Below are 26222 nucleotides of genomic sequence, written 5' to 3' on the forward strand. Positions count from 1 at the left end.
TCCACGCACGCCGGCAGTCACCTCCAGGCACGAAAAACTGGTACCGTAGGGAGAGGCGGGGCACAACGAGCTGTTGTTGCAGGGAGAGGCGGGGTAGCCGAGAGTGCGGACGTGATGCGAGTGCTACAGGGCGAGGCGGGGCCGACTAGGCATGCCGCGGGGGCGTGAGCGCGTGTGGGCAAGTGGCGCTCGAGCAAGCGAGCTTTAGCGCAAAGTCCGACGCAACGACCCCGGGGGGGGGGGTGTGGAGGGGGAGGAGGAGGGGCGGACACTGCCCATTTTTTTCCATTGAATGACGGATTAAGGGTTGATTTTGATAGAACTCACGTGTTCTTTTTGCAAAATGTCACGACGGACGACATAAGCTATCCGTGGTTTATTATTAAAAAGGTAACAAAGAGATAAAGATTACTTTACCGAAGTAGTATAACAAAAATAGTTTACATAGGTAGTAAAAAAATACCAAGGACATGAGGGACTTGATTTAGACTTAATTTTCTACTGTTTTAAAAGCATCTCCAACAACCTTTGTATATTGGATTATTAAATTTTTTGTTATAACAAGAGGAGAGAAGGTTTACAAAGCCAATATGTTTTTTTTGCTTTGATAACCTTTGTATATTGGATTGTATATTTGCACAAAGCATACAATGATATGTGGACAGTTTATCATAGACACATTGCACACTAGTATACATATATTTATGTATACTAGCATAACTCGCGTCCACGTACACATGCACACACGTGTACACTTACACACATGCATGCACACACACGTACACATGCATGTACACACACGTACACATGCAGCATACATATGTACACACACGTACACATGCAACACACACGCATACACGTACAAAAAACACATGCACGTACACACGCGCACACACACACATACATAGCGCATCAGCAGCACACACACTAGTACACGGACCCATCGGTCATTGAGATAAAGTGAGGCTTTAGGAGAATTGCTAAAAATTTATAAAATGACATTGAACTTACAAATATGTAAAATGTGGGTGCAAATATAGCAAGCTCTATAAATTTTTTAGTGAAGGACCACTTATATAAAGTATGTTGGAGAAGTTTTTTTAACCAGGATTTGTAAAATATTGCAAATATACAAAGCTGTTAGAGATGCTCTAAACGAGAAAATTTGGTTAGACGTTGGTTGTTGCACGTGGACACCGGCGAGTGTGCCCACGCTGAGCGGTCAAATTACTCCCCGATCCCCGGCTGTCCGTGTCATAGCGTGGTATTTCTTTTCAAGAGACTAGACTTTTCTTAATTTCAGAGACTAAAGATAAAAAAATCCCTCCAGTAAAGACTTTTTCTAGTCTTTAAGGAAAAATCCGTCCTGTTTCTTTTACCTAGCTACTAGACTAAAAAGTCCGAAACACCACCCTAAGTCTTCCTCGCCGCAGCCTGGCGCCGGCGCCCCTTCGCTGCCGTCTCGTCCCGCGTCGCCGGACACCCTCCACCCCGAACGAGCTCACCCTTAGATGCACCGCAACAAAGCCCGCGTCGAGCCGCGTGCCCAAGCTCTGGAACAAACCCTAATCCCGCCCCCTCCCCCAGCGGCGGCATCTAAGATGGTCGCCCAACGGCAACGCTCCAGTTCACGCAGCAGCCGCCGCCACCTCGCCGGTGCTGTCGTGTTCCTCGCGACGACCGCCTTCGCACTCCTCTTCCTCCCCCGCTCGTCGCCCCTCAGCTATGGCATCGTTATCGACGCCGGCAGCACGGGGAGCCGCGTCCACGTCATCGCCTACCACGCCGGCGCGCTCACGCAGCTGGATTGGTCGCGCACGTACTCACTGAAGGCCACCCCGGGGCTATCCTCGTTCGCAGCCGACCCAGGCAGCGGGGGCCTGTCGATCGCCCCGCTGTTGGAGTTCGCAAGGCGGCACGTGCCGCGGGATAGTTGGGTTCACACCGAGGTGCGACTCATGGCCACAGCCGGACTCCGTCTGCTTGATATCGCGACTGCTGAAGCGGTCATGGAGTCATGTAGGGAGCTGCTTCGGGGGTCAGGGTTCCGTTTCCAGGATCAGTGGGCCACTATTATCTCAGGTATGTTACAGAATGGAAGTATAAAACTGCTCAGTTTGAGTACATGTCGAGATGTCGGACTTGCAGTGCTTGCATGCGATAGATCAGTATATTCATGGATGGAAATATGTTGAATTCATGTTTTTGCATTTGATAGATTAGTGTATGGGACGGGGTTGTGTTGAATCAGGACGAGCGTGTCGTTTATGTGCAGAAAAGGTTGGTAATTTTTTCTGTTTCCACTAAGGTGATTACTAATACACTTTAAACTGCTGCGCAGGAGCTGATGAAGGGATTTATGCATGGGTTGCGGCAAATTATGCATTGGGTACTCTCGGTGGTGCTAGACAAGATACTACTGGGATAATTGAGCTTGGCGGGGCTTCTATTCAGGTCTCGTTATCGTTTTCATGCTAAGAAATTACTTCTTGCAGTAAACCTTTTGGATTTTTCACCGTTGTGGTATTCATGATTAATAGGTAACGTTCGCTACCGATAAACCTATGCCTCAGGAGTTCTCCCACGTGCTCAAGTTCGGCGATATCACATATAACCTGTACAGCCACAGTTTTCTACATCTTGGTCAGGTGATTTTAATACATAAATATTTGTTTCTTGTGGATTCACCAGTAAGTATATGTTATGGATGCAACTTACCTCTATTGCATAGCCCGACCTGGGGGCATGTATATATATACACTTGGCGTACAAGTAAACCTGAGAATGGTTTAAAAACTAAACCATACCTGGACCAAACCCGCACAACTAAACATGGCAGCCCAACCTCAGCTAAACTGTTTGATATTTTCCTCAGGCCAACTAAAACCAAACCTGTTTCATCTTTCCACCCAAACTGAACCAAACTGAATGGCAACCTGTGGGTTGGAACCATCAATTGAAATTGGTTGAAAGTGTTTGCTCAAATGGGTTGAGCGCTGGGCTGTGGTCAGCTTGTGAATTACTAGAGATTGGTAAAGCAGAATTTAAGATCGTCAGAATTTGCTTGCTGACTTCCCTCGTGATGCTCCCGATCCCAAATGTGGGTATGAATAGTAATACATCTGCCTTACGTTTGCACATATCACACTCCAACTTGAAAATCCATTGAATTTCAAAATTAACATACAATACATACTCAAATTTACAAGAGCATGCCGACTCGTGGTCAACACACACACGGACAGAGCGATGTCAGCCACATGCTCTGTGGTTGAGGATCTCAGCGACATGGACCGCTGCGGCATCACCGAGACGACCTGTCTCATCAGGCCCTTCGTTGCGGCCTACACGAACACGGGCGCAGGCAGTTGCCGAAGTACTCGGCGGGGAGCGGCGACGCTAGCCTCGATCGGCACTCCGCCGAGAACAACATGTAGCTGCGCATTGTGCCTTCGACGCCCATGGACCGGCTCTGCAGCAGGCACACCCATGCCAGCGCCGACGCCGCCATGAACAACGACAGGTGTGAAGTCCCCGGTGCGTCCATTGCCGCGTCCTTGATCTTGTTGATTTGGTCGCTCGTCAGGGGGAAGGACGCGATCACTGGAGACGGATGCGGAGAACCCTGCGCCCTGACGGACGCGAGGCGGCTCATCCCAGCGAGTGTCTTGCACGGAGTCAGCGATGAGGGAGCAGTCGAGGACAGGCGGCGGCGGCACGACCTGGGAAGGGTCGACACTGTCGAGGGCATCCCCGAGGCGGCATGCGGCGGCCCGGGTCTGGACGAAGAGAGTGGCAGAGGTGGCGTGGTGGACAGACACGCCGACGCAGACACGCGGCCGGGGAACATGATGGCCTGCAGGGCGGCGAGCGCCGGAGTGGGACTCCATCCTCATGGGCGAGCGCGGCCGGCTTGGCCGAGGTGACCCCGTAGCTTCCTGCCAACATCCTGTTGAGCCTCGGGATGGACGCGAGTTGGAGCGGCCATCCACAGTGGGATAAAATGTGCATATAAACCGATCTCACACACCGGTTTTTAACCACGGGTTAAAACTGTTTTGAACTGGAACTGTTTCAGCCCATGCCCACCCATACCCAATTACTTTCTACAGTAAATCAAACCAAACTAAACTCTAGTTAGACTCCACCCAGTAAGACCCGAACTAAACAAACCCACCCAAAACACCTGGTTAAACAAAACTCATTCTCAGATTTACGTACAAGAAAGGAAACATAGCCTAATACGGAGTCCTAGAACAATACCAGTAGTCCTTATCCCCCCCTCAAATGTAAAGCGTATGCACTAGAGATAAAACTAGACTAGAAAAGAAATGATAATTCAAAATCCGTCTTGAGTGTCGCCGTAGCATGGAGAGCCTTCAAAACCTGTTGAGTCAAGCCAAAGAGGATAATGAGAAGATGGCACATAAGAGCAAGACACCTCGTCTGTAGAAGATACAAGATAAGTATGAAGAGAAGATGGGTTGTAAAAAGAAGATGGCACATCAAGGGAATGAATGTTAGCCCAAACTATGGAGTAGCTGGCTTCCGAGGATCAACCAAATAGGATGCACGAGCAGCTAGGTGTTGCTGCACGTATATTCTACAAACACACACACACAGACACACAAGTGCTCAATACTTGAGGCTCGATAGATTGCTAGCAAAATGATGGTGGCCTGAGTTACAAATGAAGGACTCTAGGGTCCATATATAGGGAAATACAAATGAGCCTTTGGGCTGCTCAACACACACCTTTTCACTACTACTACTATTTCATGCTTTACAACCTTACAAGTTTTTTAGTAGTACCAAGGCTTTTACTACCAACAAGCCTTTGCAACCTAATATGCCTTTACTGCTACCAAAGCCCTGCAAGGCATGCTTGGACAGGGTTGAAGCTCACAATCTCCCCCTCAACCATGTCGAACCATTTGGATGTTGATGATTCCGACCTTGTTGCGTAGCTCCTGAAACCGGATACGACAACAAGACTTTGGGTTGCTCTGCCCGAGGTCGATGAGCTCGCAACGTCTCCTCGTCGGAGTCGCTGTGCCTGGAGCCGCTTTGTTCGTGGCCTACCTGGGGCTACTCTGCCCGTTGCCACACTTCTTGGTGTTGCTGTTCCCCGAGCTTTGCTTGGGGCCATTGTTCCCGGGGTCGTGCCTAGGGATCTTTGAGCTACACCGCCTTGGGGTGTGCTCGGGGGGTGCACTACCCGGGGTCGTTGTGCGTGAGGCCGTTGCCCAAGTCCTCGTGCCCGTTGTGGATCCTCCAGGGGCCAAAGCCCTCGGGACTGCTGCCCAAGCCCTTGTGCCCGCTGCAGATGGGTCCGGGGTCACTGGCCAAGTAGCCCATCTGCTCGGGGTCGCTGTGCCCAGGGTCGCCTTCAGGGCGAACAACTTCCCTTCCAGAAAAGTCGCCGTTGTCGGCTTCGAGACGGCCGGCTCCCCCTCCTGGGAAGTCGCTGTGCCCGGCTCTGGGGAGGCTAACTTCCCTTCCTTGGAAGTCGATGTCCCGATGCCGCCCACTTCCGCCTCGATGCAGCACACTCCCTAATGAGGGAAGTCACTGGCTTGAGTGCACCCGACTCAGAGAGCGCGCGCACCTGCTTTGTCTGCAGTGTTGTGTCGTTGTCGTGGTCGGGGTGTGGCCGACCAGATCTCTCCGTGCCTCCTCCACGGATTCAACGGTCACCAGCATTATGGTCAGGTCGTCCCCAACCAACGAGTTCCGTGCCTCCCGCACAGACTTGATGGACCCCGAGCGTGTCGGGGTTGCAGCGTGGCTGACTAGAGAGCGCCTTGCCTCCTGCACGGCCTCAACGGTTTCCACCAGCATGGTCGGGGGGTGCCTGACTAGAGAGTGTCGTGCCTCCCGCATGGACTCGTTGGACCCCGAGCGCGTCGGGGTCGCGCCGTGGCCAACCAGAGAGCACCGTGCCTCCTGCACGGGCTTGTCAGGTCTCGAGGTTGTTGGGGACGTCGTTTTCGTGCCAACTTGCACGGGCTTGTCGGGTCCCGAGGATGTCGGGGCCACGATTGCCGTGCCAACTTGCACGGGCTTGACCAGCGTCGCAGGGGACATGGTTGCCGGGCTGTGGCTCGCCCACACCCGGGTCTTCATCGCCTCCCAATCGTAGCCCCCCAGAATGTTGTTGTTGGGGAGAGCGCTACCGATGTCGGGAGGGGATTAGCTAAAGTGCTTCGTACCCCCAACACGGTTGCCGACACCATGGTCGTCGGAAGTGTTGCGCCCTCATGAACGGTTTGATGCTTGTCGGGACCGTGGTCACTGGAGACGCTGGGCCCTCCTGCACGGTCTCGATGCAAGACATCATCATTGTTGGCCGACCGTCCTCTTCAGCTTGGACGAGGTTCGCCGCGGCCGCGACATCCTCATTAGCTATCCTCTTGCGGCAATCACGGGCCCAGTGGCCCTTGATGCTGCAATATCGGCACTTGTCCGATCGTCGTTACTGCTACCTCGCCCGGCCCCGCCCTGGGGGCGGCCGCCGCCTTTGCTGGTGCCGCCTCTGTTGCTCGGGGCACCACCACCATGTCCTTGACGCTTTCTCACCTCCCACTCCTTCGAGAGTAGGAGTTGTTCGCCGCCGAAGCTCTCGCGGTTGTCTTCAAGGCGGTTCTCGACCAGCCGCAACCGGCCCGTGAGGAGAGCTTGCTCAGGTCAGCAAGGTCTCGATGGAGATTGCTACATGAGCGAAGCGAGGTGGCACAACGCGAAGAAATTTCCGCACAACCCTTGCGTCGTCCATGGTCTCGTCGAGAGTGCAGAGCTGCGACGCAAGGTTGGAGATCCGCATGGCGAAGTTGTCAACCAGCTCGCCCTCCTTGAAGGCGATTTTCTCAAAGTCCGCCCGCAGCTTCTGTGCATTCGCCTCGCGCATGCGGTTGCCGTCGAGGCGCGGGGTCTGGATGGCTTCCCATGCCTCCTTGGCGCTTGCCTTCGCCGCGAGCATGCCATGCATCTCTGGCGGCGTGGCGCGCATGAGCGCCGCCAGGGCTTTCTTCTCCTCCTTTCTCTCGGCCATGTCGTCCACCATGGGGACCCGGAGGCTCGCCGCATGAAGGTTGCATTCCATGATCAACGCCCACTCGTTTTAGTTCGAGCGCGTGAGCATCGAGAAGGTGATGGGCACCCTACCGCTGACTACGGTCTCGCGCATGATCTCCCTAACCACGACCTCACCGCTATGGCCGCGTCTGGACCGGCTGCGCCCTCGCCGCTCCTCCGGAGGCTGCGACTGGGAACTACCCAAGGTGGTGCGTCGATGCTCTCCCTCTACACCGGACATGGCTAGCGCAACCTGTGGCTTTGATGCCAATTGTTAGCCCAAACTATGGAGTAGCTGGCTTCCAAGGATCATCCAAATAGGATGCACGGGCAGCTAGGTGTTGCCGCACATATATTCTACGAAAGCACACACACATACACAAGTGCTCAATACTTGAGGCCGGATAGATTGCTAGTAAAATGATGGAATGGACTGAGTTACAAATGAAGGACTCAGAGGCCTTATATAGGGGAATACAAGTGAGCCTTTGCGCTGCTCTACACACACTTTTTCACTACTACTACTCCGTGCTTTACAACCTAACAAGTCTTTTTACTACTACCAAGACTTTACTACCTAACATGCCTTTTACTAGTACCAAGGCTTGTACTACTAACAAGCCTTTGCTACCTAATATGCCTTTTACTACTACCCAAGCTTTGCAAGGCATGCTTGGACAGGGTTGAAGCTCAGAATGAAGCCTTGCACACAAAATTATAGCCCAAGAAAATAGGCAGAGAGAGAAGCTCGCGGCAAGAGAATGGGTTATATCGACAGTGCAAAAGAAGGCCACGAAAATCGTATAAAAACAACAAGGGCGGGAAAAGGCCATGAAAGTTGCATAGAAAGGATCAGGACTAGAAAAAGAGGTTGACAAATGAAGGTGCGATAGACTCACATAACATGAGAAACACGACATAACATAACATGAAAGAGCAACGGATTTGCTGGACGTAACGAAAATTATAGAGAGCTAGAAGTAGGAAGCACACACGAGACAAAGATGCAAGAACCATCATAGATGCATGAGAGGCTGCAACCTGCAAAGGAGACCCGACATGTGAGTTGCCGATGAGGAGCAGCGACAAGTAGCATTTAGACGGAGTTGCCAAAACGACCACCGATGAGGAATCACTGGAGACAAACGACATTGTAACTATTTTTTCCGAAGAGCTAAAGCTAAGGAGTACATAAGGCAACATGCAACGAAACTAAAATAGCGCACGAGAGCAAGGAAAGTTGCATCATCAAGCAACTAGCACACCAACTAGAGCAAGGAAGACCCGCACGTGGAGCAAACAACAACCAACAACGCATACAACAAGCAGTTGCAGGGAAGAGTCAACATGCGAAGCAACAAGCATCCATGGAAGCAATGCACGCTAGCGGCAAGACAACAACATAGGGGTAGCAGGCAACTAGGCAAAGCATCACGTGCTAGTAGATGGAGATAACCTCACATGGGGCAATATGTGAGTAGGCCTGCAGATCTAGGAGTCGTCCGGCCGTGCGGTGGAGACAGGCTGCAGAGAGGCACACGCGAGGATGTGAGGAAGCCATCGGCAGGGAAGCATGGGCATGGGTAAACTGACGGCCGGTACAATCTCGGGCTGCAACGACCGGGCATGCAAGCAGCGAGCGCTGATGGCTTCGATAAGCGACCAGGGGAGGCAGGATGCAGTGGACTGATATCGGCCGCGACACTGGATTGAAGGGAGGTGATGGCACTGGCCCAGAACATGCGCATGGCGACGAGTGCAACATAGTTATGACTAACACGCATGGACACGTTGAGCCTAGCAACTCGTGCAATATGGACGTGGGGCTCCTTTGATCTGGAGCAGGGGTAGAGGGTGGTGATGGAGTCTTGATCCAATGGCTTTGGACGGGACAGGGCAAGGCGGCCAGCACCTGGGTGTCAAGTGGAAGCAAGGGAGACAGGAAGTGGGGCTTCTTGCTGGAGAGGAGACTGATACATAGAAGATTGATCCGGGACCAAAAAGAAAAATCGATCGTGGGAGTAGAGTTAATTTGAGAATGAGATATGAGAGACACCGAGAGAGGAACTCGATCGGGAGGACAAGTTGCGGCGTCCGAAAAAACGCTAAACCTTGACTCATGATACCATCTTATAGATGCAACTTATCTCTATTGCATAGCCCAAGGGGCATATATCTATATATTAATACGGACTCCCAGACCAATACTAATACTCATTAACATACTACATGTATTTTCTTAGTTTTTTTTAAACGGATATTTTCTTAGTTTATGATGATCATTGTAGGGGGTGGCCTGATCTTTCATGATGTCTAGAGGATAAAGTTAGGATAATTAACTAAGTTTGAGAGATTACAAACAACGACACGGGTGTGTGACGACCTTATAGCAAAGGTTGTACACTCGACAAAGTGGCACGACAATGTTTTTAAAATAGATTCAGTCGTCTTGTTGGAGCGCGACCTACCTTCCATGGGGAAGGGCTGTCGAGAGTGGTGCTCAACTCATGGGCTTCTTCAAGTTGGTAGAGTTGTGCCGGTGTTGTAGCTCCCTTCGCATGACTTGGCTGTAATGACGAGGGCAAACTTGGTCGCGACATCGAGGCGTTGCAGTCTTGGGCATGAGTGGGAGTAAACTTTGGCCGCGGCTTTGAAGGGCCGATGCACCGTCCAGTTTACGGAGTCGAGCGACTCCGAGAGGAATTGCGACGACTACGGGCTTGGCGAAGACGAGCGAGGTTGCAGTGTTGGGGATCCACACTAAAAGGGGAGAAGAGAGACTGACCCTGTTGAATTCATTCAAGTAGGGAGTGAGTAATTTACATGCCCATAGGGCCTTATATAGCCTAGGGGTTCTTGACAAATGACCAATGCTACCCTTGAAAAGAGGTGGTGGGAGGGTAGAACTAGGTAACCTTTTATCCTTTGGCCCATAGGCCTCTGGTTGGGCTAGGAGGGTTGGATGCCCAATAGGAGAGGATGCCCTCCAACGTACAAAGGGTTTCTAGCTTGAACTTGGTCCCTTTTGCTCCTTTGCCTCCATCTTTGACCTATTCTTTTATATATCCTTCTTTATTTGTCTTGTTGACCATGAAGCTTTACTTGGAATTCCGTTTGACTCGGGTGGCTTGCTTGGACCCGTCGGAGCTTGCTTGGACTATTGTTTACCTCCTTGACTTATGTTGACCGCCTAAGTGGCATGCCATGCCAGATAGGGGGTGGGACCTCAACTAGGTCCGGAGTCATTATTACAACACAAACTAACATAAAGCCTTGCATAACAACCTGATAAGAAAGAAATATAAGTTTTAACCACATGGATCTTATATGAATTGATGAAGAACACTCTGTTCAATCCACATACAAGTGCTTAACAAAAAGTACACTTTTACAACAAGGAACTCAACCCTCAATAAACCTACAAGGCTACAACAATATATCATTCAACTCTCCCCTGCCATATGGGGTACCCTCCCCCTTTTATAGGACTTACCGACTCGGCCTTCAAGCAAACATAGGTAGATTAGGTGGCTGGTTCATGCCCCTAAAGGTGCGATGTCGAGATATTGTGGTTGATTCATGCAGATGAAAAAGCTACCTTACGAGGGTTAAAAATCAATATTGGCATCTACTTCCTCAAGTTGCTACTTTAGGTAATTTGATAGCATTACTTCGTGTGGGTGAACAACTCATTCCTGTTAATTATTGCAATTAACTAGAAGTGTTAGTCACAAGCTTGTCCACATCATTTTACCTGTGGTAAACTATGTAAAAAATAGACATCAGTCAAATGGTTGTTCTATTTTGTTAATATACATGATGTGACAAATACTAGTTCCTTCCTCTTGAATCCTTTTCATTGTTGACCGCATCCTTGTCTTGCTTTACTACCGAGTCGTTTCCATTGTTGACTGTCATCATGTCATGCTTGTCTCACCTTTGTGCACTCCTCATTTAATTTGGAGGTGAAATGCACTACTAACTGTTAGGAATATGCAACTTGTATTCCCATGAGGCCATAGGCTGATATATACATGTACATGTGTGGAATATATGCAGGAAACCCCTTATACAATGGGATAAGTACAAAAGGGTACATGGCTATATTTGTATATACTCTACCCCCCCCCTCAAACTCATGGTGGATGAACACTGAGTTTGGAGAGATAGAAGCCATATTGCGCTCTAGTCCGGGCCTTCGTCAGGAAATCCGCCAACTGTAACTCGGAAGACACATACTGAAGAGCAATAACCTGAACCTGCACACCAGCGCGCACATAGAAAGCATCAACACCAATATGCTTGGTGAGCTCATGCTTCACAGGATCGCGCGCAATGCTGATAGCACCTGTACTGTCAGATAAGAGCAGAGTAGGTGTAGTGACAGAAACACCAAAATCCTGAAGTAACCACCGTAACCAAGTCACCTCTGCCGTCAAAAGAGCCATCACTCGCAACTCAGCGTCTGCACTCGAACGGGAAACCGCGGTCTGTTTCTTCGTCTTCCAGGCAATGAGAGAACCACCAAGAAAAACATAGTAAGCAGAAAGTGAACGGCGATCGGAAGGATCACTAGCCCACGTAGCATCCGAATAGGCCTGAAGCTGTAAAGAACTGGAGCGAGGAAAGAATAGACGGTGAGAGATCGTGCCCCGAAGATATCGGAGAATACGAAGGAGGTGACTATAGTGAACCGAGGTGGGAGCGGAGACAAACTGACTCAGAATATGAACCGGATAAGAGATATCCGGATGAGTGACAGCTAGATAGACAAGACTGCCAACAAGATGACGATAACGCGTCGGGTCAGGCAGGGGGTCACCATCAGTATCACGGAGGTGAACATTGAGCTCCATGGGAGTCTCAACAATGCGCTCGTCAGTAAAAGCAGCACGAGCAAGATCCTGGATATACTTTTCCTGGAATATAAAGAAGCCATCAGAGGTAGAAGAGACTTCAATCCCAAGAAAGTAGCGAAGAGGTCCAAGATCAGACATAAGAAACTGCTCACTAAGACGGGCCTTTACAAAGGCAATATACTCGGGGTCATCACCAATGATGATCATGTCATCAACATAGAGAAGAAGAAAAGTCCGACCACGAGGAGAAAGGTGGACAAACAATGCTGGATCATGAGCACTGGCTGGAAAACCAGCGGCAGTCACCACAGAGGCAAAACGCTCAAACCAGGCGCGGGGGGCTTGCTTAAGGCCATAGAGAGAGCGATGAAGACGACATACCATGCCATCAGGAACATAATACCTAGGTGGTGGCTGCATGTACACCTCACGCAGCTCACCACTAAGAAAGGCATTCTTAACATCAAGCTGAGATACAGACCAGTGGCGTGCAGAGGCCACGACAAGAAGTGTACGAATAGCGGTCGTATGGGCCACAGGAGCAAAAGTCTCGTCGTAATTACGACCATGCTCCTGCTGAAAGCCACGAGCCACAAGACGAGCTTTGTAACGCTAAGGAGAACCATCAGAGCGAGTCTTAACCTTGTAGACCCACTTACAAGTGATGGGACGGACATCGGGAGGAAGGGAAACAAGATCCCATGTACCAGTGCGTTCAAGAGCACCAATCTCCTCTGCCATCGCAAACTGCCATTCAGGATGAACAACAACCTCACGATAAGAAGACGGCTCAAGAACAGCAGCACTAGCGGTGGGAAATCCAAGACGATCAACAAGCGGACGAGGACGAGAACACAAGCCATAGGTAGGCTGAGACGAGGAGGACAACACATCCGCAGACGCATCCAAGGACGTGAACGATGAGTGTAACACTGAGGAAAAGATGGAACAATGCAAGGAGGAATTGCCAAGGTAGAAGCGGGGGGTGGAGATGAAGAATCACTGGAGATAAAGGTGCAGAATCCGGTGACATGCTAGGTGAGGAAACCGTGGGAGATGGTGGCGGTAAATCGGCAAGAGGTGGAGAAGCAGAGGTAGCGGAACGAATAGACAAAGGCTCGATGGGGGTGACAGGTGTGTCAGGAAAAGTGAGGAAAGAGATATCCTCCACTGAAAAGGTCGAGGAAGATGGGCGCGAGACTCATCAAAAGTCACATCCCGAGAGATACGCATCCGACGACCGACAGGATGCCAACAACGATAACCCTTATGCTCATCACTATAGCCTAAGAAGACACACTCAACAGATTGAGCGGTTAGTTTGGTGCGTTCTCGAGGGGCAAGAAGAACATAGCAAACACAACCAACCAAACAAACGAAGCATCGAATAATCGGGAGAACGATCAAAAAGACGCTCGAATGGAACGCCGCCTTGCAAAGCAGTGGACGGCTGAAGATTGATGAGATAGGTGGAAGTGGAGACAGGCTCAGCCCAAAAGTGAGGTGGGAGAGAGGCAACGATCATCATCACACGAGCCGTCTCAAGAAGGCGACGATGCTTGCGCTCAGCCACACCATTCTGAGCATGAGCACCAGGACAAGAAAACTAAGCAAGGGTACCCTGCTCAGCAAGAAATCCACGCAACATCTTGGAGATATACTGTCCAGCAGAGTCAACACGAAACACTCGAATAGACAAAGAGAACTGAGTGTGAACCATGGCAGCAAAACGCTTATAGATAGATAAGATCTCACTACGAGAAGACATGAAGTATATCCACGTATGTCGAGAGAAATTATCTATAAAGATAATATAGTAGGGATGGCATCCCTTCGAAGCGAAGGGAGCTGGACCCCAGACATCAGAGTGAACAAGGTCAAAAGGACGCTGAGACACAGTCTCGCTATGAGGATAAGGTAACTGAACCTGTTTACCAAGCCGACAACCCTGACAGTCTAAAGACACACCACCAGAGACGGATCCAAGAAGACCACGCCGAACTAAGGATGAGAGACGAGAGCCACATAAGTGACCAAGGCGATGATGCCACTGCTGAAAAGAGCTGATAGACAAGGCAGCCACCACCTAGGTATTCTGACAACAATATTACCTAACTCCAAGGTTAACTAAATGGCAGCAGAGGTCTTGATTCAGCGGCAATGACGTCTCTGGCTGGGCTCCATAACTCGCAGGACTGGCTGGGTTACGATCTAGCACGACGAATCTTCTCCTGCAACTGGCCACGTGCAAGGCCAGGTGAGTACTTTGAATGTACTCGCAAGACAACCGAATACATAGCATCCAAACAAGCAGATGACAAAGCTAGCCCTATAATTTATATAATAATTATTCTAAGCATGCCATGGAATTAACAGGAAAATAGGGATCAAGCATAGCAAACATGGATCAAGCATAGCATAACATAGATCAAGCATGTAATCTACATAACTAGCATGGCAAAGATCACTACAAGTGCTTAAATTACTTCCTGTTACCGAATGTCAACTTACTCTCTTCTGGGTTGTCCCACAACTCTCAATATACTCATAATCTAATCTGAACGGATCCAAATCCCATCCAAATCATATGGTCATCCGACCATTCATCATATAGCCATCTCTTGGCTAACATATCATGTTCCCGACATCCTCTGATGTCCACGCAAGATGAGTTCTTCCATCATTACTAACACTGATACGGTTGACCACCTAATGAGGTCTGGACGGGCTGTCCAATACCGTGGACTCGGCTATTCGAATAGATTCTTACACTCTGCAGAGGTTGCGCCTTTACCCACACCATGGAGCACCGACCTCGTGATCCCATTCGGGTGGACCAGTGTTCCAACGAAACTTGTCTGACCCGTGACTCTTCCATCGTACCACCGGCATTCATCCTCCTCCGGAGTCCTGCCCTGGGTGGCCCTATGTTCTCATGACACCTGCCACCGTCGTGGCCAAACTAAACTGTCCCAAACGGGGATGCCGACACAAAACAACTCAACTGGCTCATAGGGTTATCACCGCCTACCTGATCAGGGTAGCGCGCGTGCATAACCCTTCCTCTTTGGAGGTACCGGTGAAAGAGCACGCAATCAGACCAAGTCAAGGCTGTTCCATACCGGCAAATGTGGTTGCACGGGTAAGCCCAGACAGGTGACTCAAGATCAACCAACTAGGTTGCATTTGTTAACTCAACTCAACCTATCCATCACCGTACCATTACCTCGACAAGTATAAGTGCTAAACAATAGCATAGCAAAAACTATAGTGCTGATAATCATGGTATGACATCAAACCCTAGTACTAACATGTCAATGTTATTAACAATATTATTATTAGTATAGTAATATGTAAACAAGACATGGCATTAGATGAAAAGTAATGCTAGCATCTAATATGGATGTCATAACAGGTGCATGCAAGTGCAAACTAACAGATGATCTAAATGTACTACGATAACCACACATGGTGCAAGCAAAGTCATCACGCAAGTCCGGAGCTCATGATAAGAGGTTGGCTTGCCTGGGGGTCGATGAATACGCCAGGAAGAAGCGCGATAAAACGCCAGAAAGATTTGCCAGAGAAGTTTCCTTCTCAGAGGGCTCAATCGGAGGGCAAGGGCAAAATGGTCAATTCCCACTGTGTAAACACATTACGGAAATGGTAGCAACATGACGGGCTCGAAGAGACGAAGAAGTGGGCGTTGGTTTTGCCTCAATCGGAGCTACGGTTGCGGAGTTATGGCCGTTCGTTCATTAAGCGGAATAGTGGACAAAATAGTGTTCACTATAGCTCTTAACGGGTGAACGTCCACCAACTAACAAGCTCGGCCGGCAGGGCTATAACAGAAAGCGCATTCTGTAGCGTATTCACAGTAGTGCGCCTCCACTTAAAACGCACGGGCCCGGTTGACTTTCTCTCTCTCTGGCCGACATGTGGGGCCCGCCTTATCTCCTCTCTCGTCTCTCACTGGCTCGTCTTCTTCCTCACGCCGCGGGCAGAGGAGGGCGAGACAGGGCACAACCGGTTCTCGCCCAGATGGCTCTGACCACCTTGGGCCGAGGGGGAGGCACCGGCAGGATCGGGGCAGAGCGCAGCGTCCATCCTGGACAGGCACGGACGCCGAGGGGGACTTGAGAGGTGGCGGCTGCGGGCTTCCGAGCGGTGTGTTCGACCGACCAGAAGAGCTCGCCGCCCAGAGACACCGGAAGGTAAGCAGAAGGGAGGAGAAGCTCCGCAAGGATCTGGGGGACCCCTGGAGTTGGAAAGGCGAGGGGAGGGGCTCGGTCTGGTTCAGATTCGAGCTAAGTCCGACGGCGGATGCATCGGCCATGGGGACAATGGGGAGCTCCCAGGGCTTGGGGAGGGGTTGTAGGGCTCCCTGGTCGTCGGGAGAGGCTCGAGGCTCGCCTTAAATAGCTCGGGGAGGGGCTAGACGACGCCAGACGGAGCTTCGAGAGCAATGGTGATATTCCGGTGGCGAACCTATGTCGGCAGACACCTCCAGGAGCAAGGGGACGAGGGGGAGAGGACTCTGGAGGGTTCACGCACGCCATGGGAACCTCCACGACACTCCTAGACAGGCTGGGGCTTGCTGGAGACGCGCTCCCGACAACTCCAATGCACAGAGCTTCGGTTTGGCATGCTCTGCCTGTGGTCACCACGCGGCCATGACATTGCCACGCTCCACTTGCTGCCAAACCATGTCTGGGTGTTCTACAAGCTTCCCTGAGATGAGCTGACCCATCAAACCCCATACTAGAGCTCTGGTGTGACCTTCCTTGCTCAATAAGAAGCCAACAGCAAGGTGTTTGTGCTGTGGTTTGGCCACCATAGTGCACCTCTTGGCATGATCTTGGGCAGGGGTCAATCATCTACTAAGAATATCTCCACAAGTTTTCATGACCTTGATAGATATTTTCCTGGATTTAATTTCTCAGAAAGGCAGAAAAAGGAATTATTTCTAGAGGAGAAATATTGCATATGACTTGGTAATATTTTTGCACATCTAGGGTTTATGAGGGAAGAATGATCTCTGGAAATTTTGGGAGGATTAACAGGGCAAGGGAAACGATAGCTCCTTTGTAAACACAAAGGCAGGATTCCTAGTTCCAATATTTCGGGACTAGGGTTTCAAAGAGGTTCGGGGTTTACTCAACAAGGGCAGGCTGGCACAAGGACATGAGAAAAGCACTCAGAGGTTGAGGATAGACTGGATTCACCTGGTCATTTGCCAAATTCCAGAGGAAAAATTTGGGAGAGGAAAGCTAGGAAGGAATAACAACACAAAAATCGATAACCCGATTTTTGGGGTGTTACATAAGAGTGCCTCGACCAGGAGCCGGGAGAGAAGTACCATCAGCAGTAAGAACATGAACAGGAGAATCGAGAGGTCGAGTAGATGACAGGTTGATGGATCATGAGTCATTTGAAAAGATGCTCCAGTATCAAGAATCCATGGGGATGTACCTGCTTGTGTAGAAGGTGGTCTCACAATGCCAGAAGAGTCCGTAACAGAACCAACCGACCTTGTCGATGAAGAACCAGAAGATGGAGCTATCAGGCATCGAAATCGCCCAATCTCCTGCTCAGTCAGGGGCGCAACTGAAGGTGTCGATGTAGACGCACCCGACAATAGAGAGTCAGAGGCAATTAGCAAGGCGCGAAGTCGCGCAATCTCGTCCTCGGTGAAGTACACAACTGAAGTAGGCGGTGTAGTGGCACGAGGAGAGAAACGACCACCACGACCTGTGGAAGCCGCTAAAGATGGCGGTGTAGCATGACCAGTATCGTCGGCAATGTCTGGTGGAGAAGAGGAGGCCGTGTGCAGATAAGCACCAAGCGCCAAGGGAAGACGCGTGGACGAAGCGCGGTCCATGGAATCATAGGCACCAGGACAACCGGTGAAAGTCACGAGAGGTGTCGGGGAAGAGCTACATGCACCGATGAAAGTCGTGAGAGGAGTCGGTGTAGAGCGATAATCACCATATGTGGAGCTCGCAGGAGGAGCAATAGAAGAGCTACTAGCACACCCGTCAGGAGTCACTGGGAAGCAAGGGACTGCAACGTTGCGTGCTGGTGTAGACATTTTTTTTAGGAAATAGGCAGCAGTTTCCTCTCCCGACCAGAACCACACGAGATCCACTAGCGATCGAGGGACTCGTATCCAGCAACAGGAACAGACCGACAGCGGAGGTCAACAGCCACCGACGAGATCTGGCGAGGGTGCCGGCTGCAGGGGAAGTCCAGCGAGGGCGCGTAGACAGGCGGGGTGATTTGATCTGAGGTGCAGGGTCGAGTTGACTGGGTCGACGCGGGGTGATCCGATCTGGAGATACAGCAGGCTCGAGCAAGGACGGAGGCTAGTGGAATCGCGTGGACGGCGGCTGGCGACGAGATCCAGCAAGGAGACGACGGCTGACGACGAGATCCAGCAAGGAGAGACGGCGGCCTGGCGACGTGATCCGGCAGGCAAGAGGCGTTGACGGATGGTGCGGAAGACTGCGGGATGGGCGATCCAATCGGGAGAGACCTGACTGCGGGGCAGATGAGACCCAGCGGCCGGCGGCTGGATCGTTACGGGAGACCGGCGGCTCGAGATCGGCTTCGTCAGGAACGCGATCTGCAACGGCAACCAGCCCGACGGGATCCTGGGCCAGGAGGAGGAAGCGCAGCCGGACCAGAGGAAACACGGCGGCGGCGGTGACTAGAAGAGGATCAAGCATGAGTTGCGCGTGCTAAACAAAACCTAGGCTCTAATACCATGTTAGGAATATGCAACTTGTATTCCCATGAGGCCATAGGCCGATATATTTACATGTACCGGTGTGGAATATAATATATGCAGGAAACCCCTTATACAATGAGATAAGTACAAAAGGGTACATGGCTATATTATATATACTCTAACACTAACAATAATTAACTTTGAAATTAGTGTTACTAATCAACTATATTTCTCCAGGAAAAATTATTTGCTATATACTCCCTCCGTCCCAAAATTATTGTCTTAGATTTGTCTAGATATGAATGTATCTAGTCACATTTTAATATTTAGATACATCCATTTCTAGATAAACCTAAGACAAGAATTTTGGGACGGAGGGAGTATTAACCAACCATATATTTTTTAAGAGAAAATTTGCAGCTATATTTCTTCAAGGAAATCCTTTGCTAATTTTCTTTGAGCGGAGATCAAAATATGTCTTGATTGGGGTGAATATACTAAATGTTTTACATCCTTTGCTAATTTTCTTTGAGCAGGGATCGAAATATATCTTGATTGGGGTCTATTGACTAGGAAGGCCTACTCCAAATTTTAGACGCTGGCAAGTTTTAGAGTGCAACATTTCGTTGCCTGGGCTCATTTGCACCCGCTCAGATAAAAAATCGCAAAAAGTTATTTTTTTCTCCAAAAAAGTCAATTTTTCCCATGGTAGAAAAGTTCATGCGTGAGGTCCGCTCCAATTTTCATATCATTTGGACATCTGATCAACTCTCAGCAAAAAAGACAAATTTGGTCAGAATAGTACATGAACAGTAAACTTTTTTACAGACCCTAAATTTGTCTTTTTGTCAAGAGCTGCTTAGATGTCCAAATGATTTGCAAATTGGAGCATACCTCACACATCAAATTATCTACTATTCCAAAAATTGCATTTTTTTGAATTTTTCTGTATTTGTTTTGATTTTTTTCTTCAGCGCTGGTGCAGATGAGCCTGGGCTTAGAAGTAGATTATCGCAAGTTTTAAACTTTTCTATGGTCCCCTAAAACACCCTACACAACCAAGCCTAGAAGAGTAAGAGTTGAAATGAAGCTTGGACCGGTAAAAAGACTAGAGGTTAGGGGAATGCAGACATGGGGATGCTCGATGAAGATTTTTCCCGTGGTTCAAATAGTTGGCACTATTCTACTCCACATTGATGAAGGTTCCGAACCACGAATGTACTAGGATTATGATGACCCCGATTACGAGATCCACAGACTACACCCACGAAATCTCCACGAAGGAGCCTCACTCGGGGTAGATATTTACAAAGTAGGTGGTCTCCTGGCTAGCATAATCTTCTTGGTTCCTCCACACCTTGAAGGCTTCCAAGAACACCTAGCCAATCTTGGAGCGTACCCCCCCCCCCCCCCCCCCCCCCCCCAAAAAAAAAAAAAATTACAAGATTGAGGTTGCTTGGTGATGGATCCCTTGCTCTTGTGCTTCAAAATATAATCTCCTTTACATTCAAAACTCTCTCAAGATGGAGCTTCGGATTGGAGAGATATGAGGGGAAAGTAAGGAGGGAGATTAGAGCTTAGAGGAGTCGCTTCAAAGTTGCAGTAGAAAGCCCTTTGAACTCAACACAAAGAGTCGGTAGTTGGCTCTCAGAAAATGATATTTAAATGGAGTTGCTTTGAGCGAACTAATGGAATATTGGAGTATAAATAGGCTTTGAATTGGAGAGAAAGAGTGGAAACTAAGGAAGGAGATTAGAGCTCAAAGGAGTGGCTCCAAGGTTGCAGTAGAAAGCCCTTTGAACTCAACACAAGGAGTGCGTAGTTCTGTCTCCGAAAATGAGATTTGAATGGAGTTGCTTCAAGTTGTTAGGAAGTATTAATATTGATCTAGGAGTCCTATTAGTCTATGCTTACTTTCCTTGCACTTCAAGTCTTGTGTAATATATATATGCCCGTTGGGCCTTCAATAAAGATAAGTTGCTTTCCTAACATGGTATTAGAGCTTTGGTTTTTTTTCGGGCGCCGCAATTCGCCCCCCATCTAATCTTCTATTGCGCCGATGCTTTTCTTGTTAGGCCGCCGCTGCCTTTCTTTCTCTTTTGTCTGCTGCCAGCTCCCGGCGCAACTCCAGCCACTCGTAACTCTCCAGATCGGGCCTTGCAGCTGCCATGGGTTCACATCTAATCCATATGAATGGGGCCTCCTGCTGTCCTTCGGTTCAGATCGGGCCTCGTCCTCCGTCCAGTCGAGCGCCTTTTCAGATCGTGTCGCACACATCCGCCACCACCTACGCATGCTGCTGCTGAAGCTTGTTGGGTGGCCTCACCGCTCGTGGGCCCCGTCCAAGGTGGCTGATCTGCTGGTCCATCTCCCCGTCAATCCATCGGACTCATCCTGCCCGGCTGTTTCCTTGCCCGATTTGGGCGTCCCGGGCTGCTTCTGCACCTCCAGCCTACTGTTGTTGCTCAGAGGTGCAACTGCTTGCGTGCTGCTCTATCAACTGCAGCTGGCTGGTGCTGCTATTTCCAATTGGGTCTGATTCTGTACACGTGATGATCTCGTTTTGTATGTGGGTACTTGGCCTGCTGCTACTCTGCTGAATTCGCCCTCGCCGTCATGATTTACTTCCGCTGTTATCACATCTAGTCTAGTATGTGTTTCTAGTTCTCTATATTTTCTGTCGCCACTATACCTTTGTCTGTCAGTCTTTCTCTCGTTCTAATCCTTTTTATACAATTTTTGTGGCCTATTTGCCCTTGTTGTTTGTTATAGGATTTTTTATACTCCTTTTGCATTGTCGATCTACGCCCATCGTGCCTTAACCGCCGAGCTTCTTTCGCCGTCGATTGTCGTGGACTATGATTTTCTGCGCAATGCTTTATTCTCTTTGCATTGTTGATTTAAGCCCGTTCTCTTGCCGTCGAGCTTCTTTCACCGTCGGTTTTTATAGGCCACGATTCTTTAAGCAATATTTCATTCTTTTGATGCGTCATCTTCTTTTGACAACCCATCTTCTCTTGATACTTATGTTGTATCTTCAAGTGATGCGGTGTCTTACTCTGATGTGTCATCTCTTCGTTATCCCCTTTGGCTTTGACTCGACAGGTTTTGAAGACTCTTCACGCTGACGACACTCTCAAGACGCGGATTTGGATTATCAATCTTTTTTAGTATTACACTTCTTCAAATGCAATGCTATTGCATACGCTTTGCATTTGAGGGGTGGTGGTGTTAGTAAGTATTAGTATTGGTCTAGGAGTCCTATTAGTCTATGCTTACTTTCCTTGCGCCTCAAGTCTTGTGTAATATATGTATGCCCCTTGGGCCTTCAATAAAGATAAGTTGCTTTCGTAACACAAGTGAAGTAATGGAATAGGTGGGATATAAATAAAATGGGACCATTGCACACTTTTTTGGTGAAGCTTGGAGGCGCAAAAGGTTTAGTTTGAAATCACCCAACATAACTTTTTCGAGAAAACGCAAAAAGCCTTTGCCTTTCATTGCATTGAAAGGGGGGGGGGGAGTTACATCCTCCTAAGAGGCTAGTACATCAGTGTTACAGAAAGATCAATGGACGTCCCAGGATGTGGGCAGGGTTATCCTGAGCCCTTTTGCCCCGGCTTTTGCCCAGCATCGGGATTCGTCCTTGATCTTGTCAATGAGCTCATCTAGCGACGGGGTTACATGGTCAAAAACACACGCATTTCTATGCTTCCATATCATCCACGGCACCAAGAGTGCGACCGAGGCAGCGCTTTGCGAAGCGGGTGTGGCCTGGCGTCCCTCGCCCGAAGCCACCAGTCCTGGAGCGCGGCATCCTGATCTGGCACCGGAGCCGGCAGGCGCAGCCAGGACAGGATCTCATGCCAGGAGGTGCCGGAGCGTTTCCGGCTCTTGATCGCATAGGAGGCACCGAGGGTGGTGAGGAAGGCCATGGCGGGCGAGTCGCTCTGCGGTCCCGCAGCGGTCCTTGTTGGCTAGCCAATGAAAGAAATTTACTTTCGGCGGCGCCCAGCCCTTCCAAATCAGCTTCCACGAGCGGCAGGTTATAGATCCGTGGAAGGTGGCCCGGTAACATGATCGCGCGGTGTAGATGCCATTGGCCGTCCAGTTCCAGATGAGCTTGTCCGGCTCGGTGGACAGAGTGGTGCGCGACACAAGCAGCCATAGTCTAAGATACTGCCCATTCTCTTGCATGCCAAGGTTTCCGTGGATATCCCGCGCCCATGCATTACCGCCGATGCCCTCCGCCACTGTCCACGATTTCCTTCGGTTTTTGGGGATGCACAGGTACAACAAGGGCGCGTGCTCGCGGATGGACTGACCGTGGAGCTAGCGGTCCTCCCAGAATAGGGCTGTCGCTCCGTCCCCGAGCAGCATGGTAGTGGAGGCGTGGAAGAGGCCGCACTCCTCAAGGGTAAACTGCAAGTCCAGACCTTGCCAAGCCCGGTCACTGTCCGTCCTCGAGAGCCAAAGCCACCTGAGCCTGAGGGCGAGCCCGGTGCGCTCAAGGTCGCGGACACCCAGTCCACCATACTCGATCGGCCGGCAGACCCGTCGCCAATTCACGTGACAGTGCCCTCCATGGGCGGCCTCGCGGCCAGCCCAAAGGAATCCTCGCTGGATCTTCTCGAGCTGCTTCAGGGTTTTCTTCGGGGGTGCAAGGGCAAGCAGTTGGTGAATGGGGATAGCACTGAGCACCGATTTAACTAGCTCCAGCCGCCCGGCCTTGTTCATGAGCCATGCCTTCCACGACGTGAGGCGCCCAGCCACCGTGTCAACAAGCGGCTGCATCTGGGCCGCGGATGGACGGCGGGTGGTGAGCGGGATGCCAAGGTATGTGATAGGTAGGTCCGCCGCCATGCATCCAAGAATCTCTAGCAAGTCAGCAGTCGACTCGTCACCGTGCAGCGCCGTAGCGGAGCTCTTGCCGTAGTTCACGTGGAGTCCGGATGCTGCACCGAAGACCCCCAAAATGCTCTTCACGGCGAGGACCTCATCGGTCTGTGACGTGGCAGAACAGCATCACATCGTCGACATAGAGCGAAATAGCCGGAATATCGCGGCGCCGGAGGATGCCGGTCTGGAGGGCCCGCTGCATGAGGCGGCCGAGCGTGTCGACAGCCAGGACGACTAGTTGCGGGGATGTCGAGTCACCTTGGCGCAGCCCGTGGCGGTGCCATATCGAGGGGCCGGGCCCTCTGTTAAGCATGACGCGGGTGCTGGCCGACAATAGGAGGATGGCCAGCCACTCCCGAAATCTAGCTCCGAACCCATATGGGCGCAGGACCTCGAATAGGAAGGGCCGGGATATGGAGTCAAAGGCCCGAGTGAGGTCGAGCTTGAGCATAATTCTCGGTGCGCCCAGGTGGTGAAGCAACTTGAGGGATTGCCGGACAAGGATGAAGTTGTCGTGGAGCGTGCGTCCGGCAATGAAGGCATTCTAGTAGCGGCTCACCAAGCCGTCTAGCTTCGGGGCTAAGCGCAAGGACAGAACCTTCACAAAGAGCTTAGCCACAATATGGATCAGGCATATCGGCCGGTAGTCGCCAAGCCTGTGGGCGTCAGCGCGCTTCGGTAGGAGGGTTAGCAGTGCTTGGTTGAGTTTGCTGAAACCGCGCCCGCGTAGAGCAGCTCGAAGACCTCGAGGATGTCCTACCTGATGATGTTCCAGCAAGCGCGCGGGAACTCCGAGGTGAAGCCGTCTGGCCCTGGTGCCTTGTGCGCGGGCATGCGCCTGATCGCCTCCCAGATCTCCTCTGGGCTGAATGGTGCCTCCAGGCTCGCCAGGTCGACGGGCGTGATGAGTTGCTCGAGGTCCAGCGTGTGGGCTCGGTCGGAGGTTGTGCCCAGCAGCCCGTCAAAGTGCGCAAAAGCCGCCCGGGCCATCTCCTCATGCTCGCAGAGCACCTGCCCATCGACTAGCAGGCTGTGCACTTTGTTCTTCTGCCGGCGATACATGCATTGCCTGTGGAAGAAGCTCGTGTTCGCGTCGCCGTCCGAGAGAAAGGATATGCGAGCGCGCTGCCGGGCAATCGTGCGCTCGAGCGAGGCCAAGCCAAGATAGGCCATCTTGAGCTGTTTGCGCAGCCAGTTTTCCGGGGGGGGGGGGGAGAGCGCACGGACCTCCATCGCCTGGTCAAAGCGCGAAATCAGCTCGCGGGAGATAGCGAGTTTGTCCCTGATGTTGCTCATTGACTTGGCACTCCAGCTCGTGAGGGCACGGCCTGTGGCCTGCAAGCGCCTAACCAGCCGCCGAAAGGGGTCGGGGTCAGTCACCGAGCCCCAAGCCGTGGCTACCGTATCGTGAAAGCCGTTGAGGCGCAGCCGATACTCCTCGAAGTGGAAGCGCTTGTGAGCCGAGGGCATAGGCGAGCAGTCCAGCAGCAATGGGCAGTGGTCGGATACGACGGATGCCAGGCAGCGGAGGTGGCACTCGCCATGGCAGTCCTCCCAATCCGCGGTGCAGAGAACCGGTCGAGGTGCACAAGCGTGGGCGGCGATTGCTCGTTTGACCACGTGAAGCGGCGCCCATTGAGATAGACCTCCTTCAGAGCGAGGTCGTTGATGGTGCGACGGAACCTACCCATCATGCGATGGTTCAGGCTACCTGAGCTTTTGTCCGAGGCTCGATAGATGAGGTTGAAGTCCCCGCACAACATCGACGGGCTTGGGCTGGCAGCGCGAATGTCGCGCAGCTCCTACAGGAACAACAGCTTGTCCAGGTCGCTTTGGGGGCCATAGACCGTAGTGAGCCACCAAGGGTTGCCACTGGGCGCGCACACCTTCGCGGTCACAGTGTGCTGCGTGAACAGGAAGTACGATACCGTGACAACCCTGGTTTTCCAGGCGAGGAGGATGCCGCCACGCGTGCCATCGGCCGGGAGGTAAGTGGAACCATCGAATTCAGACCCAAGGGTGTCCAACACAACGGACGACGAGATCGAAGCCATCTTAGTTTCCTGGAGGCATACAATGGACGCGCGAGTGGTATAGAGAAGTGAACGAATGGCGCAGCGCCTAGCGCGCGAGTTAAGGCCCCTAACGTTCCACACAACAACTTGTAGACCATGATCCATGAGCAGGAGGTCGACAGATGACAATCCAGCGGCGCTAGCTCGCGCAGGCCACGACATCACTGGTTGCTGGCGCCAGGCATGCGGGGATCTCCCTGTCAACCAGAGCAGCGATGGCCTGCAGGACAGGCAGCTGAATCGGTGTGGCGAACATGTCATCGAAGGCCTTAATCTCGGCGGGGGAAATCGACTGATTGATACCAACAATGCCGAGGGTGCGAAGAATCTGCACTTGAGCTCTCCTCTCGGCCCTGGGCGGTGCAGTAGCGGGCGCCGCGGCAGCAGCAGAGCGCCCACGCCTGGGGCTGAAGTTCAGGGGAGGCCGCGGACGTTTCCCAGTAGACGGCAAGGCGGCGTTAAGCTGCTTCGTGGCCGCTGCCAGGAACTCGCCCAGCGTCCAAGAATGGCTCGTGGGCGGCCGGCTGCGCGGTCTTCGCATGGTGATCATGGGCGAGGCGAATCTTCCTGGCATGGACGCGCGAG

General features: G+C 51.3%; 1 protein-coding gene across 4 annotated transcripts in view; it reads left to right on the top strand.

Moving 5' to 3' along the window:
- The first annotated feature begins 1371 nt into the window (after positions 1-1371).
- The window catches only part of LOC123407830 (probable apyrase 6), a 46107-nt gene continuing 21256 nt past the window's right edge, over positions 1372-26222 (top strand). Inside the window, exons 1-3 of one of the 4 annotated variants that reach the window (XM_045101057.1) lie at positions 1372-2082; positions 2342-2454; positions 2541-2648. In XM_045101057.1, the coding sequence (XP_044956992.1) occupies positions 1512-2082; positions 2342-2454; positions 2541-2648 (792 nt within the window). In that variant the 5' untranslated portion in view covers positions 1372-1511. The remainder of the gene's footprint in view (positions 2083-2341; positions 2455-2540; positions 2649-26222) is intronic. The other 3 variants (XM_045101056.1, XR_006612675.1, XM_045101058.1) reach the window with 3 other exon arrangements.

The sequence above is a fragment of the Hordeum vulgare genome, chromosome 7H (assembly GCF_904849725.1).
Source record: "Hordeum vulgare subsp. vulgare chromosome 7H, MorexV3_pseudomolecules_assembly, whole genome shotgun sequence".
In the NCBI taxonomy this organism is placed as follows: domain Eukaryota; kingdom Viridiplantae; phylum Streptophyta; class Magnoliopsida; order Poales; family Poaceae; genus Hordeum; species Hordeum vulgare.